Source organism: Prosopis cineraria, unplaced genomic scaffold, assembly GCF_029017545.1.
Source record: "Prosopis cineraria cultivar Desert tree isolate PC_DT_omini unplaced genomic scaffold, ASM2901754v1 PC10, whole genome shotgun sequence".
Classification (NCBI taxonomy): Eukaryota; Viridiplantae; Streptophyta; class Magnoliopsida; order Fabales; family Fabaceae; genus Prosopis; species Prosopis cineraria.
Window position 1 is genome coordinate 29451575 of NW_026555341.1, and position 18477 is coordinate 29470051.

Here is an 18477-nt window from a genome sequence, read left to right on the forward strand (position 1 = left end):
ACAAATTGAAGGCGCATGCTATAATTTATTATAAGAAGAAATAAAGAGATTAATGTATGAAAGATAATTAATAAAAAGAATAAAAATAAATAAAATTTCATATATACAATATTTCACTTGTTAATGTTATATTATTTTATTTGAATGTATGACTGCATATATAACTAATGATAATATAATTTAATTATGATAAAAATATATACATTGATCTTTGGAGTCTTTAAGCCATGAAGGAGCTCCGTATAAGTAAATGAATTAGAAATACTTTTTAGTATTAGAAGATAAAAGAAGTTTTATATTTAAAAATTAGAAGATAAATCATAAATATATAAGTTTAGGAAATATCTAACCAAATATCTTAAACTATTTTAGTGGAATATACTATCATTAATCATACTTAATATAAATAATTTAATATGGTATCATGAACCATTCAATTGGGATAAAAAAAGAAAAAAATGAAAGAATGAAATATGAAAAAAAGAGATAAGTTGAATAGACTTGAGGCTTTTGAGACTAAAAAAAAAAAAAGTACAAGCACAAGCAATAAGAAAATGAAAATGAAAAAAAAAGAGAGAAAAAAATAATTGAAGAGAATATTAGAAAATAAAAGAACTCCCATATTTAAAGATTAGAAGATAAATCATAAATATATAAGTTTAAAAAGTATTTAACTAAATAGTTTAAACTATTTTGATAGAGTATACTATAAGGCTGTGCAAAAGTTTTCTAGTCCTATATGGTCCAATCCAACCCAAGATAGTTTCAGTCTTGTTCAGTTCGTATAGACACTGGTCCTTCAGGATCAAAAAGACTAAAAAGATTAGACTATTTGTTCGGGTTGGATTAGACAAGAGACTAGGCATCTGGACCACTTGGTCCAATCCAGTCCTATTAATTTTTTTATTATAATTATAATTAATTTATTTTTGACAAATGTTTGAAGTGTAATTGATGTTAAGAAGATGATTGTATGAAAATTTGTTGAGTTTGTTTCTAAATTATTGTTGTAATGTAGTGTTGTTGAATTTTATTGAGTGTTGTTTTTGTTTAAGTTATAAATTTAAATCATATAACAGAAATATTTTTTTTTTCTCTTATTGTTAGAAATTATTATAAATTTATTATTATTATAAGTATTTTTACTATCTTAATTGAGTTTATTATGTTGAAATGGATTATTGGCTCTCAGAATAAAAAGGAAAAAAAGCTAAGTAAGTACTGGACTAATAGGATCAGTCTTTCAGTCTTATGGATCAAGTCCAGTCTTGTTAATCTTTGGGTTATCACTGAACAAGACCGAATTACAAATTGCCTAATCTAGTCATTTTCATGAAAGAGATCGGACTTCAGGTTAGGGTGAAATCCATTGCCATCCTATCTTTTGTGCAACCCTAGTATACTATAATTAATCATATATACTTAATATAAAAAATCTAAGATTGAGTATTAAAAAAAAAAACCTGTTTCCATTTTGATAAAACAAGGAGACATATTTGGATGAAGGTTATTTGCTTTTAAATTACATTCACAACAAATTATTTTGGCCCAAAAACGATTAGGGGACTTCATTGTATCAAAGTTAATTAACACATACCACCAAACACTTGGTTTCATTGATAAAGAAACTGTATTAACTTCAATAAAAAAAACTTGAGTTCTTCGAACCCTGAAAATACAATAATATTGCTGTTAAAGCTTTATTTCCAAGAGAGTCTCGCCTCTGTTTGATCCAATTGGTCAAGCTCCATTCTTTCAAACTCAATATAACGCAGGCCAAGAATACCACACGCGCGCGCGCGCGCGCGCACAAGTCACACACACAGATTCCATCTATGTTTATAGCTCTATCCCTCTTTCGCATTTGAAGAGGAATTGTGTTTCATATCCAACAAAAGGGGAAAACCTCTATGTTTATCGTTAATTTTAGCAATTTAAATTAAAAAAAAAACGCAATCATTTTTATGCACGATGTTACTTTTTAATATTTAAAAAATTATGTAAGGATGATGTCCGATTAAAATATTGTTCAATTATTAGAAGTTAGCTAGCATAATTTTTTCCCCACATGAGTGCTTTTGTTTTAAGTATTGTCAGGCACAAAATGTGGGTACTTTTTTAACAAGGATTCATAATTTGGTTTATCATATTATAAAAGATTAATTTTTTTTACTAGATCTAACCCTCTTATGTTTTACCTTATATGGTTCTATAAAGAATTGCACAAAAGATTGGATGACACTAGATTTCGGTCTAACTCAAAATTTAATTTTTTTATGAAAAGGATTAGGTTAGGCGACCCGTAGTTTGGTCTTGTCTATTGATAATTCAAAATTTAACAGGACCAGACTTGATCCATAAGATTGGAAGACTGATCTTATTAGTCTAGTATTTACTTAGCTTTTATTTTTCTTTTTTCTCTACAAGAGGCAATAATTTATTTCAACTTAATAAACTCAATTAAGATAATAAAAACACTTATAATTATAATAAATCTATAACAATTTTCAATAAGAAGAAAAAAATTTAAGTTGCAGTCCAAAAAATTTAAATTTATAACTTCAACAAACTTCAACAACACTACATTACAACAACAATTTAGAAATAAACTCAACAAATTTTCATGCAATCATCTCTTTAGCATCAATTACACTTAAAAAATTTGTCAAAAATAAATTAATTATAATTATATTAAATAAATTAATATGATTGAACTAGACTAAGTGGTCTAGATGTCCAGTCTCCTATCTAATCCAATCCGAAGAAATAGTTTGATCATTTTAATTTTTTTAATCTTAAAGGACTAGTGTTTATACAAATCAAATATGACTAGATAATCTTGGGTCAAATTAGGTTGGACAAGACCAGAAAATTTGTGTACAATCCTAGTTGTACATTACAACAACAATTTAGGAATAAACTCAACAAATTTTCATACAATCATCTCTCTAGCATCAATTACACTTAAAAAATTTTTCAAAAATAAATTAATTATAATTATATTAAATAAATTAATATGATTGAACTGGACTAAGTGGTCTAGATGTCCAGTCTCCTATCTAGTCCAACCCGAAGAAATAGTTTGCTCATTTTAATTTTTTTAATCTTAAAGGACTAGTGTTTATACAAACCAAATATGACTAGATCATCTTGGGTCAAATTAGGTTGGATAGGACCAGAAAATTTGTGTACAATTCTAGTTGTACATTACAACAACAATTTAGAAATAAACTCAATAAATTTTCATGCAATCATCTCTTTAACATCAATTACACTTAAAAAATTTGTCAAAAATAAATTAATTATAATTATATTAAATAAATTAATATGATTGAACTGGATTAAGTGGTCTAGATGTCCAGTCTCCTATCTAGTCCAACCTGAAGAAATAGTTTGCTCATTTTAATTTTTTTAATCTTAAAGGACTAGTGTTTATACAAACTAAATATGACTAGATCATCTTGGGTCAAATTAGGTTGGACAGGACCAGAAAATTTGTGTACAATCCTAGTTGTACATACTATTTTTCTCTTTTTCAAATAAAATGTGTGAATTTTGGAAATTCAGGGCGGTCCTATGGGCCTATGTTTCAACCCCAAGGGACTGTTTTGGATCTCTAGTTTACAAATCTTGGGCTTATTAGATTGCGATGCCCAGTGCGTTGGTTGAAACCCTTACGGGCCTTTTACCACAAAAAAAAAAAAACCTGTTATGTGCCTGATTGAGCCATTTTGCCGAAACGTAATAAAAGCTTTTTATTTTTCCAAAAAATAAAAAGGTAATATGGGTTAACTCATTTGGCTGAAGGGCTAAATTATTACACCACTTGATTTGATAAAATATTTTATTTATAATTAAATTAATTACTGTTCATTATGATTTTGATCATGGACTTTTGAACTCATGTTTTAACTAATTCAATAATTAGTATGGCTTTCGATATTTTTAAAAATATAAAAAATAATATCATTTCAATTATTTTTTAAAAGAAAAAAAGTAAAATAAATGCTGATCTGATAACACAGACAAGACAACCCTATAGTTGCCGACGTTAAAACTTGAAACCTGTAATCTAAGTGTGCGTTTGGTTTTCAGTTTGTCAAAAGTCAGTTTGATAAAAGTTCATTTGGCATAAGTTAATTTCGTGAAAGTCAGTTGTTGTAACGAAATTTGTGTTTGGATATATTTTTTCAAAAGTTAGTTTGGCAAACTGAAAGTTGTTTGGATTAATAAAAATTTATGCTTTTCAAATGTACTTTTTAATATGTAATGACCAAAAAGGACATTGATTTATGATAATTTATAATTTTTATTATACAAATGTAATATATTAAAAAAAAGGTGAATCAAATTTAAAATGACATAAAATTTAAAATGTTAAATATTAAGAATTAAAAAAATAAAATTTAATTTTGGAAAAAAATTATGTAATAAATAGTTAAACATTCATTAATATTGAATAGTTACATGATTAATGGTTCGATCTATAATATACAATCTGATCTCTAATAGAATCTCGAACCCTATTCATTTCTCTATCAGAAGCTATGCTTGAAATTGCACTTGGAATTGTTGTTGAAAATGCAGGCTCATCAGTATCATCGATAGTGTTAACCATATTTTCATCCTCAAAATGCCTGAAATCAGAATCAGTTACAGATTTTCTTCTAATAAAATTATGTATAGCCATTGTTGCACCAACAATACGAACTTGCTGCACAAATGGATAGCTAGGCATATGTCGTAAGATTGTGAATCTATTTTTCCAAACCCCGAAAGTCCTTTCAATTGTGGTCCTTAAGCTTGAATGATAATAATTAAAAATCTCATTATTATTTGCAAATCCAGATGAACGCCTGAAATCTGGGAGGTGGTACCTATGAGATCTATAAGGACCTAAATATCCACGTGGAGTTGGATAGCCAGCATCTAACAAATAATATTTACCTACCAATAAAAAAATAGAAATTATAAGATCCCAAAAAATATTAAAATAATTGTTTAAATTAGATAAATATAAAATATACCTTGGGGTGGATGTGGAAATTTCATGTCTGGCCTTATGAGAGCATAGTCAAACAAACGAGCATCATGAGCAGTCCCTTCCCATCCAGCCATGACATAAGTGAAGCACATATCCCAATCACATGCGGCTATTATATTTTGTGTTGGAATACCTTTCCTTCCAATATATTTCCCTTGCTCTTCAACACTAACCACACACGGGATATGTGTGCCATCAATTGCTCCTATGGCATCTTTAAAGAATGGCCAATATCGCGGATCACCTAAAATTTTTGGATGAATATCTTGAAAAGTGCGATCTTTTGGTTGGATATATTCCTTTGCTAGCTTCTCACAAGCATGTAATACATTTCTAAAATGCCTGTGAACAGTCTCTGCTGAATGTTGAAATCGTTCTTGTGCCATCCTATTCCCCACTCCATGTCCAACAATATTTAGGAACATACCGACCATTTCATGAATCCCTGTTCTTCTGGTTGGACGTAGGCCATGTTGCACTAGTTCGTCACAAAGTTGAAGAAAAATATCTTTTTCCATACGAAACATATCATAACAACGTTGAGGATGCCTTTGCAAAATTTCTTGCACCCATGCATGACCTGATTGCGAACTGGTTCTACAAGGCTCTTTCAATAAAGTTGTTGAGTAATTGGATATTATTGCAGTAATAGCCTCAATCTCATCGTCTTCCGCATGTACAAGTAATTGTAATAAGCAAGATTGCGTATTGTCATCCATAAAAACTGTATAGCATAATTAAACAACCATTACACTATTTGTCCATGACTTAACGTAAGAAACACATAACACAAGAGTCAAATAACACAGTCAGTTTCAAAACAAATTAACAACATGAACGACACTAGCTAAATTTTAAAACATTAGAAGGCAAGCTAAGATGATCTAATTTCATTTTTTGCCCAAGCACCTCAAATAGGCCATTAATGCTCTTCTGTTGTCCCTAAGCCCAATATACATGTCCCTTGCGGTCTTATCTAGCAAGGCCACAGCACACTGTCCAAGAAGCACCTCATCATAAGCAATCTCCTCGATTCCATAAAGTTTCTTTGCAACCTCCAACACATTTTGGTCAACTGGTTTTGTTCCACCCTCTATGGAATTAAGAATTGACTTCAATGTTGAAACCCTATCCTCTTGTGTGGACACCAATCGACTCACTGAATCAACCATCACCGTTGCAAGACGTTTTCCCTTTTTGTTTTGACCACTTTCACCTCTCTTTCGCTTGCTCCCTGAATTAGTACCACCACTGTATGCATTATTCAAGTTAACTTGCCCAATTCCTGGGAGAGCTCCTCCATTAATGTTTCTTATATCATCACTGTCTCCTGATCCTTCGGTTAAATCCAATTGAGGCCTGTACACATCTTGTGGATCATCAGCCGCAGGTGTCCACATGTAAGTGCCCTGTGCTGCAACTGGCTGGAACAACTGTGTCAATTCTTGTGCATATGGAAGTGGTCTATGCCTAAATTTCCTATACTCAGGATTCTCCTACACATTTACAAGAACTGAGTCTAGTATATCTATAAAATAAAATATGAAATGTTTAGCATGCCATGTATAATTGTATACCTTAATCTTTTGACTCCACCACTCCTCTGGTGCTGAAACAGTATTCTTTTCACTATCCCATCCCAAACCGGTCTCTTTGTTTAATAGCTTGTCCCATATATTCCAATCTTTTCTCAAATTGTCCCATTTATTCTTCAACTGCTTCTTATCATAACTTCTTGAACTCAAAGCATTGAACTGTTGCATTAGCGCCTCCCAACCCTCCTTTGATAAGGTAGAGCCTTTACGCTCATTTTTCTTAACTTGCTGGAGAGCTAATTTAATAAACAATTCGATTTCTTCGGTAGTCCATAGTGCCTTCTCTTTACTCATTTTTACTATCAAAATATCACATTCTCAATACAAATGAAATTTGAGGAGTAAAAATTCATAATTGAGTTAGAGTTAAAATATTAAAAATTTTACTATCCTTTTTTATCCTTCTTAAAAATTTTACTATCCTTTTTTTGGAAACAAAAAGAGAAAAAGATTATTCGATCATAGTTAATTAACCACTTGTTATCTTAGCCACATATACTTGTCGAAAGAGGCAGTTATTCAAAAGCAGCCATAAGATAATTTCTGTACTCACTCAAAAATTCAAATCATATAATTCAATAGTATGTATTAAAATAAGCAAGTTTGACCAGAAATTTGTAGCCTTTCTCATCCCTTCATCCATTTTCAAAAAATAAATTAGCTCAAATTCTTATCAAAATGAAATTAAAAAAAAAACAAAGCAACATAGAACAATCAATAGATCAGTCACCAGAATATATTTCCAAAACACCGTGTCATATTTTAGAACATCAGCAAATCAACAGAATAATTATAAAATGCAGTCATAAATAATGTTCTTGCTTGCTTATTTTTTCTTGTTATGTGAAGCTATCAAAAGAAGGCAATTAAAAAAAATCACACCAGTCTGAAAAATAAAAAAAAACATACCAGAATGCTTCATGGTGGTCTAAAAAACGAAAGAAACAAACTGGAACAGAATAATTACAATATGCAGTCATAATTAATCTTCTTGCTTGCTTATATTTTCTTGTTATGTGATCAAAACAAGGCAATTAAAAAAAATTCACACCAGTCTGAAAAAGAAAAGAAACAGACCGGAATGCTTTCACGGTGATCTGAAAAATGAAAGAAACAGACCAGAATGCTTTCACGGTGGTCTGAAAAATGAAAGAAATAGACCGGAATGCTTTCATGGTGGTCTGAAAAATGAATGAAACAGACCGAAATGCTTCACGGTGGTCTGAAAAACGAAAGAAACAGACCGAAACAGTGGCTTCACGGTGGTCCAAAAAAGAAAAGAAACAGATCAGAACAGAGCTTCACGGTGGTCCGAACAAGAAAAGCAACAGATCACATCGAAGAGCAGAACAAAGCAGCACCATTTCCAGATCTGACAAAAAAAGCTTGGAGGCTATCATACCTTGCAGATCGAAGAGCAGATCGGAGAAGAGGATTGGAGTTTCACGAGCTGGTCGGAATGTTCACCTTTGCACTCCACAGGTTGCAAAAGCTGCTGGTCGGAGTTCTCTCAGCTCCGAAATGCCGCCCAAGTCCCAAAATGAGCTTGATCCGTGAAAGAGATGGGGAGAACTTAACGGTGAAATGCAGCCACCATTGATGAAGGAAGGAGAAGCTTAGGGAAGGAAGAGATCCGGATCTGTGATGGTGGAGGAGAGGCGAAGGAGAGAAGGAGAAGAGATGGCCAAACGGTGGACTAGCGGCGGACGAGTGGCGGACTAACGGCGGACGATCGGCGGACACAGAGCAGCAGCAAAGGACGAAGAACACTGATGTATCAGCTGCACAAATGAGGACCACGAGAGGAGAGTATGCGTGATATGTATCAGCTGCAAAAGTGAGGGGCATCATGGTCAATAAACAAATTAGGTACCAGCAATAAATGGATGCCAACTGATCACGTTTTGAAAGCAAGTGGGAGCAGCTTTGCAAATTTTTTCATTTCAAACGTATTTAAAAGTCAGTTTAAAAAGTGCATTTTGTCTGGAAAAAAAAGCCAAACAACATTTTACATTCAAAAAGTTAAAACTTACTTTTGAAATGTAAACGTAATGAAATCCAAACGCACGCTAAATCTCTGTCTGTGCGCGGAGGGCACGTGTAGAATCGGATCTAAATCCCAATCTTAACCTAATCTGAATATTAAATAAACGCAAGACCTTTTAAGAATAATATTTTTTATGATAAAACCTTTAAAGAATAATATTTGTTAGAATGCTAGGGAGCAAAATGATATGACTCTGAAAGCCAGAGGAATGAGTTCTATTCTTTCTTTTCGCCAAAAGACGAATTTCACTGTTGAAGATTCTTCAATTTATATTCTCAACTTCAAGCAAAGTTTGTTCACTTAATCACAATATGATTAATGTATTTTAATTAAGTGTTTATACCTAATTTGTAAGCACTCCTTTCATCCCAAACTATAAGATACCTTTAAATAAAATTTCACATGCCAATAAAATTTATTAAATACATTTAACAACCTTATATTTTCAAAATCAAAATATAAACTTTCAAAAATACCTATAATTTAATATATTAAAAAGAAAGATAAAAATTAATTATAGAAAGAGAAAGAATAATATTAAAATTGATGTATTTAATAAAACTTTAATTTACTCAAAGTGTCTTATATTTTAGGATAAAAACTCATTCAAAAGTGTCTTATAATTTGAGATGGAGGGAGTATCTTATATATATATATATATATATATTGATTCCATCAAGTTCTTCTCAGTTTCTACTACATCTAATTCCCATTATAAATCATTTTTAATTACTTGACTGAAATAAAGAAAAGTATAATTAATTCATTAAATTTATCTTAAAATTAAAAATATTCTAATTTTATTCATATTAAAGAAAGAAAGAAATACAATAGTCGAAAAGCATCTAGAAACACTAAATTAAAATTAAATTCTCTTTTTAATAATTTGTTAAGGGCAAAACTGAAAAATGCTGGTTAATATCTCTTTACATGACTTATATCAAGGACTAATTGATTCTTTTAGAATGTGTCCTCTAATGATTACTAAAAGAAATACTTTATAGGTAATCTTTTACAAGTTTTTCATCATATTTTTCCATTAGAGTCATTTAATAGATACTATTAAATTAATAATTATGATGGAAAAATGGATTGAAAAGAAAGAGTAAGAGTAAATTATATTTTATTTCATTTAACCAAAAATATTTTTTGAAAAATAATTCTTTTTTTTTGGAATTACAAAGGAAAGAAAAATAATAAGCTATAACCTAATTGGAGATAAAAGAAGAGAAGTCTCTCCTCATCCACTAAAAAATACACCAATTAGAAAGTTCTCTTAGCTAAACAATGAGTATAAAAATTAACTTCTCTAAACATAAAATTTATCATAAAATGCTAGTCTTTATTAAAAAAAAACCTAGTCTGTTCAATAATATTTTTGTAAGGATGTAGATCCAGATATTGCTCTTGAAAATGAGTCAATTTTAAGAACATTAGTTAATTTTAACTAATTTTTTTAATATGTACAAAATAATTGAAAGATATTTTATAAATAGGAAGGGAGAGAGCATAATGTACTAAATTTATAAAAACAACTTCATGTATCACAATTTATAAACGTAATTATAAACATTATTTCTTAGTTGAAAAAAATGATTATTACTTGACTTAAATTCTTCCAAAATATAAAACTCACAAAATCTACTTTTATATACTACTTCCATGATTTTTTAAGGAGTTGGATGTTAAAAAATATAAAATATTTTTAATTTTTTAAAATATAATCATTGCTTTTAAAAAAAAAATGCCTCCATTAATAATAAATTTATATTTATTATAAAATATTTAACAGAGATATTTATGAAAAGATAAGGTTAGTTTGAAAGTAAATAATTATTTTATTATAAGGTGAGATTTAATTAAAAATATTTTATATTTTTAAATAAGTAGAGTAATTATTATCTGAATTTGGTTCAATTAATAAAAAAAATTATATTAACTTAATAAAAGATTTTGAATCCTGAAAATACAATAATATTACAATAAAACTTCTACGATCACGTGTTGATTCCACATGAAAAGCAGTGGGAAGACTGGAAAAGCAGGCACAAAAGGCAAAGGGTGCTCGGATCAGATGCGATAGGGTGTCAATGAGGGAAGGGTAAGGGCCAATCAGATTTCGAAAACACATTCGTACCTTTCTCTTCTTTAACGACTACACTTTGCCTGTCTCATCTCTCTTTTCAAATATTCTTGTCTCCTCATCCTTCATCATTACTAATGCGGTAATCCCCAAATCTAAACCCTAATTATAATTATTCACTTTTTTTTAATAAAAAAGACATCATGAAAAATTTTAAAAAAATAATGATTAATTAAATATATATTACAATGTGATTATTAATTGATAAATATAAAAATAAAGCACTGAAAATTTTAAAATGAAAGTGAAAAATTTTGAATGGAATATAAAAATCAGTTTGAAGTTTTTTTTTTGAGATAATTTTTTTTGTTACTAATATTATTCGATTAAATTTCAGCATTATTAGGTCGAACCATTGATTGTAATTGATTAATAATATATTGATTAAAAATTAAAATATATTGTAAAATTATCGCCCACCTCATGATAATTTTCAAGCAGAATGCATATAAAATAAGTAACATATACTCTCACCGTTAAAAAATATAAAATATTTTTAATTAAATTTTATTTTTAATAAAATAGTTATTTATATTTAAATTAATTTTATCTTTCTATATTTATCTCTATTTAACAAAATGTTTCGCTCTAAAATAATATAAAGTGATTCATTTAATAGGAACATTTAAAAAAAAGATAATAATTACACTTTGAAAAATCATACTTTATATTTTTAAACAAAAGAAGTAATTTAAAAACAAATTATATTATTTTTAAATTAAAATAATTAATTTTTTGTAATTATTTTAAAAAAATTATACTCACTTTTGATTAGTAAGATTATTTTTTATGTTTTGAAAAAATTAATTGATAAATTATTATCATATGAAGGATAAAATAATATTCTTTACTTTTGTTGGCATGCAACAATTTTTTTTTACTTTGGTTGACGGTAAATTTTGTTTGACAAAAAAATAACAATAACAACACACGCACAAACAAAGAACGTGAAGAACTTTAGCATATAATTGATTTTATATCTTATTATATAATAATATATAAAAAAGGACAAAAAATGAATTTGATAATGCTAATCAATACAAGTCTAATACTTAACATCTCATTTTGACATTTTTCGTTTTATATATATTGGCTCCGTCCGTACTTTAGTTCATGATATTTCACAACAGGCAATCAAGTGCATGGCATAACACTGTATGGAATTTGAAGAATAAAAGAACTGTAAATATATATATATATATATATATATGAATATTCTAACAAGTTGTAGTATTATTTATGAAATATGAACAACATGACACATTTCTTGAACTCTCTATGTGATGCATGTGACCCAAATTAATTTTTTTTTTGAAATAGTTTAATTCTCATAATATTTTAGAAGATTTTGTTCTCCGTTTGATGTATATCTCCAAAACTCTTTTATACCTTAACATGATTTTGTTGAACAAAACCAATCCCTTTTAGGACTCTTTTGTCCAGGCAAGGAAAAAAAAAATCAAAAGAGAACAGAAGGGGAAAAAAAACATATCTGATAATAGTTAGTTATTGTATTTTTATTAATTGGGTTAATAATGCTTATTTCTTTTTAATTAATATTATTTCAAAAAATATGCCAGTATTATTTTTAGGGAATATTAATCAGTAAGTCCTTCTAAATTTGTCAATTTTAAATCAGGTCCCTGAATTTTTTTTTAATCAAACTGTTATAGTTTGATTGCTAAAAGTTAAAATCCTTGATTTTCTTTTTAAAAATGAAATTAAGAACTTTCATAATTTTATTAAAAGATTATATAATTTTAGAATTAATTACATAATTTTTATAATTCAAAATTTATATAATTAGATTATGTTTTGTAAATAATATATATAATTTTTATTAAAAAATTTATAAAAAAGAAAACTTGAATTGAATTGAATTTTCTTTTTTCGTTTAAAAGTACTATTAAATAAACTCTGCAATAAATTTTAAAAGTATTTTTATTTTAAAAAGTTAATAATTCATTACTAATTTTAGTCTTCAAGGACAGGTATATTTAACCAATCAAATTATAAAGGGTTGATTAAAATAAAATAAATTTTAAAAATTTAATTCAAAATTGAGGAAAACTAATAGGACCTGGAAATTAATTTTTCTTTATTTTTTTTACTACTATATTCTTATAACTTATTTGGTTAACTAGAGCACATATAACAATTTTAATATATGAAAACACAACATATAATATGCCTATTATGTTATGTTCTCATCACTTATTTTTCTATTGTTTTTTTATTACTTATTGATAATTAAATCTGTACATCAAACCAACAAGTATTGAGCCTTACAGAATGAGCTAGTCACTCATAATAAAATGAACAAACATTTAAATCTTTATTAAAAGATGTGTTCATATTTAATATTCAGTTATGTTTTGATCAAAATTATCTTTAATAAAAAGGCAGTTGATTACCTATGCGCAGTCCAAAACAAACTCTTACATTCAAAATGGGTTTGAACCTCCATATTTACATAAGTCATATGCTTACTGTAAAGGGCATCCTAAATTAGGACTTAATCATCATACTAATCATGGTTAATCAAGGACTAACCCAAATGGATTATCCAATACGAGATTAACCTAAATGAATTCTTAATATATATTTTTTTTACAAACTATTTAATATAAAGGGATCCCAAGTCTTTAAAATATTTTAAGAACTCATATTATTCAATTAAACTTATACGGAAGCATGATAATAACTATTTTTACTTGCACAAATATTTTGACCCATTAATATAATACAAGTATGAAAACACATTCTCAAGGGCCCAAAATGTCTTTCTATCCGACACAAAACCCATAGTGCAAGTAGATCAAGAATATATTATCCTAATTGACAATATCATAAATTAAATACACATATCAACATAAAAGGAGAGGGGCCTACATAAGTGATTATTATCACTTGGCCTAATGCTCATTTCTCTGTTCTTCTCAGATGAGCTAGCTCCTGTAATATGTTAAAAGAGAGGGGTGAGTACAACCACTCAGTAACCAAGGTATATCTAAGTTATACAAATGCATGATAATTAATCATGAATGCAAGTGGCCAATAAATTTATCAAGGTGACCATTCAAACAATCACATTAATAACATGTTAATCACATTAACATTTAACTCATGTGAATAATTTCAAGAATAAAGTCAAGTATAAAATTTGCACAAATAGCCACATATACATTATTCACATAATTACTGCATGTTCTCATTTCTACAATTATAATCATATTCTCAACATAGCCACTAATCACTCAAATGGCATGATAGTAATAATATGCATGATCAATCTCTTCCTTATATCCCCCCTTATTTCCTCTGACATGAAATCCGTGGGCCAACAATCGGAAGGGATCGTCTATGTGGTGAGACTACCTAAAGCTTTAATCATATCATGAAAGGCTATCGGGCCAGGGTTACCTTACTCACTTATGAACACGGTTTCCCCCAAATCACACACTATGGGGTGTCATATCCAAAACTAGCTCTACCCAAAACTCCAAGTAGACCAGTAGGGTTAAGTCCCTTAATAGGAACAATGTTAAGTATCTTACAAGGTAAGTAGCGGCTATAACCCCTAGGATTATTAGTTAATAGCTAAGTACCATATGAATTTTGTATAACCGCTAACTCCTTCACTAAGGCGAACTCCCGCCATATGATCATGCTCATGAGAAAATGCATTTCAAAAACTCATATATATAATTCAAAATTATCCCACATGCTCATTAACTTTCTTGCTCAACAAATATCAAGAATCATCATATTTCAATCATGCCTCTTGCATCAATTTTTTTTAAATTATCATATAAAATCACATTAGCATCATGTAAAACTCAACATGCTCATACCATTTATCACTGTGCATAATCCACAACTTATATCCAAGAGTGTACACATAATCATCAACCATCAATCTCATTACTCACACAAAGTCATAATTAACTTGGTCACAAGTCATAAAATCTCAACAAAGCCACATGCATTACAAACAACCATTTTAAAATTTAGACATATATATATATATATATATATATTCTTTTATTTCACCAACATAATTAATTAAGTAACATATAAATGCATAAAATAGATTTTTTTCGGTTATCTCAACCTTTGAGAGGTCAAAGGTTACCCCTCAAGTTACAATATTTTCAAAGCTTAAATGGTGTCAAAAGAAAATTAATCTACAATTGATCATATCCCAATGTGTCAATAATATTATTAACACAATTTTTACTCATACTCTAACACTTAAGTATTTATTTTATTTTATTTTATATTTATTTTATATATATATATATATATTTTAAGAATTTAGTCTTAGTCTCTTGAATTCTAAAATTTAATTTCATATATTTGAACCTATCTACTTAGTTCAATAGTCTCCTTCACAATAATTTCATTCAAATAATTTTCTAATATCAAAATTTTCCTTTTTTTTCAAAAAAATTCGCACATAAAAATACCCAAAAATTACAAACTTGATCCTAGAATCATTATTCTATAGCCATAATAATTTATTTCTCATCCCAAGTAATCATTTAAACATCCACAAATCAATTTATATTTTTAGATTTAACTAAAAATCTACCCATAGAGATCTAGGAATAAACTCAAGGCCTCAAATTCCAATCCTATTAACAAAATAATACTCTAAAATATTTATTACACTACCAACAACCTCAATAACCCGATTTACTCATCAAAAATTCATTCCTCTTTCAAACGCTAGATTTTTCAAAATCTCACAATCTGCAGTCTCAGGGAAAAAATGACTAAGAAAATATTTAAAACACTTACCTAGTCATAGAATACTTAAAATCTCATATGAAGTATCCTATTATGGAGCTTCACCTTCTAAACCAGCTCTTCTAGCTGCAATGTCGCTCGCTCTCTCGCGCACTCTCTGATTTCGCTCTCTCTGTTGCACGAGAAGGAATGAAGAAAGAATGAAGGAAATAAAGAAAAGAATCAGATGTGTTGCTTTTCAAAAAAAAACTGTGAGACCCACACGTCTTTACTCCTCACCTTTTCTTTTGTCTTTTATTAATCCATCATGCATGCTGAATTGTCTGCCACATCTCTTCATTTCATGTTTTTTTTTTGCATTATTTATACCTCAACACCCAAAGCAAAAATTACTTCTCTTCCCTCTCTTAAATTTTTAATTTATTTTATGTTCATTTTCCTTCTTCTTTCTTTCTTTTTTTTTTATAATATTATCATTACTATTTCTATTTTCTTAAAAATTATAATTTAGAATTTGGATTTATGCTAAATTAAATTCAATAATAATCTCCTTACTAAAATTATTTATCTCTAAATATTTTTCTAAAATTACTCACTTACCTTTGATTAACTTAATTAATCTTGCGTTAAATTTTGGGATGTTACACTTACTAACTCTTATTTTATTGAACATAGGTTATAGTTTTTTTTTATTGTGTAATAATTTACATTGATTATTTGCTTATGGATTGTATTCCATCAAAATTAATTGTGATTATGTCATTCACATTTATTATTTGTTCAATTAGTAGCAAATTAATGTAATTCAACTAAATATCACACTTTTGTTATATTAAAAAAAACAAATAGCACATTACTATTGTTAATTTCAAATACATAATATGTGACAACAATGGTCTAACATAATTTATCTTAAAAGAAAATAACTTTAAAAATATAAATAGACTAATATAATTGAATAATATCTTGCCCGCGCATCACACGACGAAGACACTAGTTTTTGACAACTAAACCAGCACGACCATAACTCATTTTCACGCTTGTGGTTATTGTTACCATATATGTTTACCAATATAGTGGAAAATACTGTCAAACGTGGCAATAATAGAATCGTACATAGTGCTCCTAAACAAGAATTCTCTTGACAAATAGTAAACCCTTTTTAGTCTCAAAAAAGCAAAGCAAGAGAAAAAGTATTTCATAACCTTTCATGTATTTATTTGTGCATCTTATCCACTATATTGTCTTCATCATTTCTCCTTTCTCTCCCACCACAGAGTACTGCTCTCCTCATTCTTTATTAAGTATTTTAATTTATTTTTATTCTCCATTTGGGTGGTATAATCATCAACAACAACAACAAAAAGCAAAAAAAAAAAAAAAACATTTTGAATTTTTTTTCTGCTTAAAGTTGGTTTTTATGCCTCATCAAATTATTAATGTCTTGTGCAAGAAATGGAACGTCATCTCAAAGTTATAGATTTTATTTTCTTTTGTTAGTTTACAAATTGATTGCGCATGCTATAATTGATTGTAAGAAGAAATAAAGAGATTGATGTATGAAAGATAATTAATAAAAAGAATAAAAATAAATAAAATTTCATATATACAATATGTCACTTATTTATGTCATATTATTTTCTTTGAATATATGACTGTATATATAACTAATGAAAATATAATTTAATTATCTTAACAATATATACATTCATCTTTGGAGTCTTTAAGCCATGAAGTAGCTCCGTATAAGAAAATGAATTAGAAATACTCTTTAGTATGAGAAAATAAAAGAAGTCTTATATTTAAATATTAGAAGATATATCATAAACATATAAGTTTAGGAAATATCTAACCAAATGGTTTAAGCTATTTTGGTAGAGTATAATATCATTAATCACACTTAATATAAAAAATTTAACATGGTATCATGAGCCATTCAATTGGGATAAAAAAAAATGAAAGAATGAAATATGAAAAAAAGAGATAAAATAAAGAAATAGAGAAGAAGAAGAAATTGAATAGATTTTATGCTTTTAAAATCCAAAAAAAGTACAGGCATAGGCAATAAGAAGAAGAAAATGAAAAAAAAAAAAGCAGAGAGAGAAAAATAGTTGAGAGAATATTAGAAGATAAAAAAACTTCCACATTTAAAGTTTAGAAGATAGATTATAAATATATAAGTATAAGAAGTATCTAACTATATGACTTAAACTATTTTGGTGGAGTATATTATCATTAATCATATTTAATATAAAAAATTTAACATGATATCATGAGTCATTCAGTTGGAAAAAAAAAGAAAAAAATGAAAGAATGAAATATGAAAAAAAGAGATAAAAAAAGAAATAGAGGAGGAGGAGAAGAAGAAATTGAATAGAGAGGCTTTCGAAACCAAAAAAAAGTGAAAAAAAAAAGAAAAAATTTGTTAGAGAGAATATTAAAAGGTAAAAGAACTCTTACATCTAAAAATTAGAAGATAGATCATATATATATATAAATTTAAAAAATATCTTATCAAATGACTTGAACTATTTTGGTGAGATATATCATCCTTAATCATACACACTTAATATAAGAAATCTAACATGCAGCTTCTTTTTTTTTTTTAAAATACTGTTTCCATTTTGATAAAACAGCGAGACGTATTTGGATGAAGAGTATTTGCTTTAAAATTACATTCACAACAAATTATTTTTGTCCAAAAACAATTAGAGGACTTCATTGTATCAAAGTTAATTAACACACAACACCAAACACTTGGTTTTATTGATAAAGAAATCGTATTAGCTTCTTTTTAAAAGAGTCTCATCTCAGTTTGATCTAGGGCTGTGCAGAAAAACCTCAAACCCGGTCTGTTTGGTCCGACCCGGTGTGACCCGGTCCAACCCGGTCTTGA

At 28.2% G+C, this 18477-nt stretch overlaps 2 protein-coding genes across 2 annotated transcripts; both read right to left on the reverse strand.

Annotated features, from left to right (window-relative positions):
• Nucleotides 1-4471: 4471 nt before the first annotated feature.
• LOC129322536 (uncharacterized) lies at nt 4472-5763 on the reverse strand. Its single transcript, XM_054968842.1, has 3 exons — nt 5361-5763; nt 5028-5258; nt 4472-4947 (listed from the first exon to the last, which is right to left on the reverse strand). The coding sequence occupies exons 1-3, from the start codon at nt 5761-5763 to the stop codon at nt 4472-4474; spliced, it is 1110 nt and encodes a 369-aa protein (XP_054824817.1).
• A 160-nt stretch (nt 5764-5923) lies between these two features.
• Nucleotides 5924-6933, reverse strand: LOC129322537 (uncharacterized protein At2g29880-like). Its single transcript, XM_054968843.1, has 2 exons — nt 6622-6933; nt 5924-6540 (listed from the first exon to the last, which is right to left on the reverse strand). Exons 1-2 carry the CDS (start codon nt 6931-6933, stop codon nt 5935-5937), a joined length of 918 nt encoding a protein of 305 aa, XP_054824818.1. The 3' UTR covers nt 5924-5934.
• Between the last annotated feature and the right edge of the window lie 11544 nt (nt 6934-18477).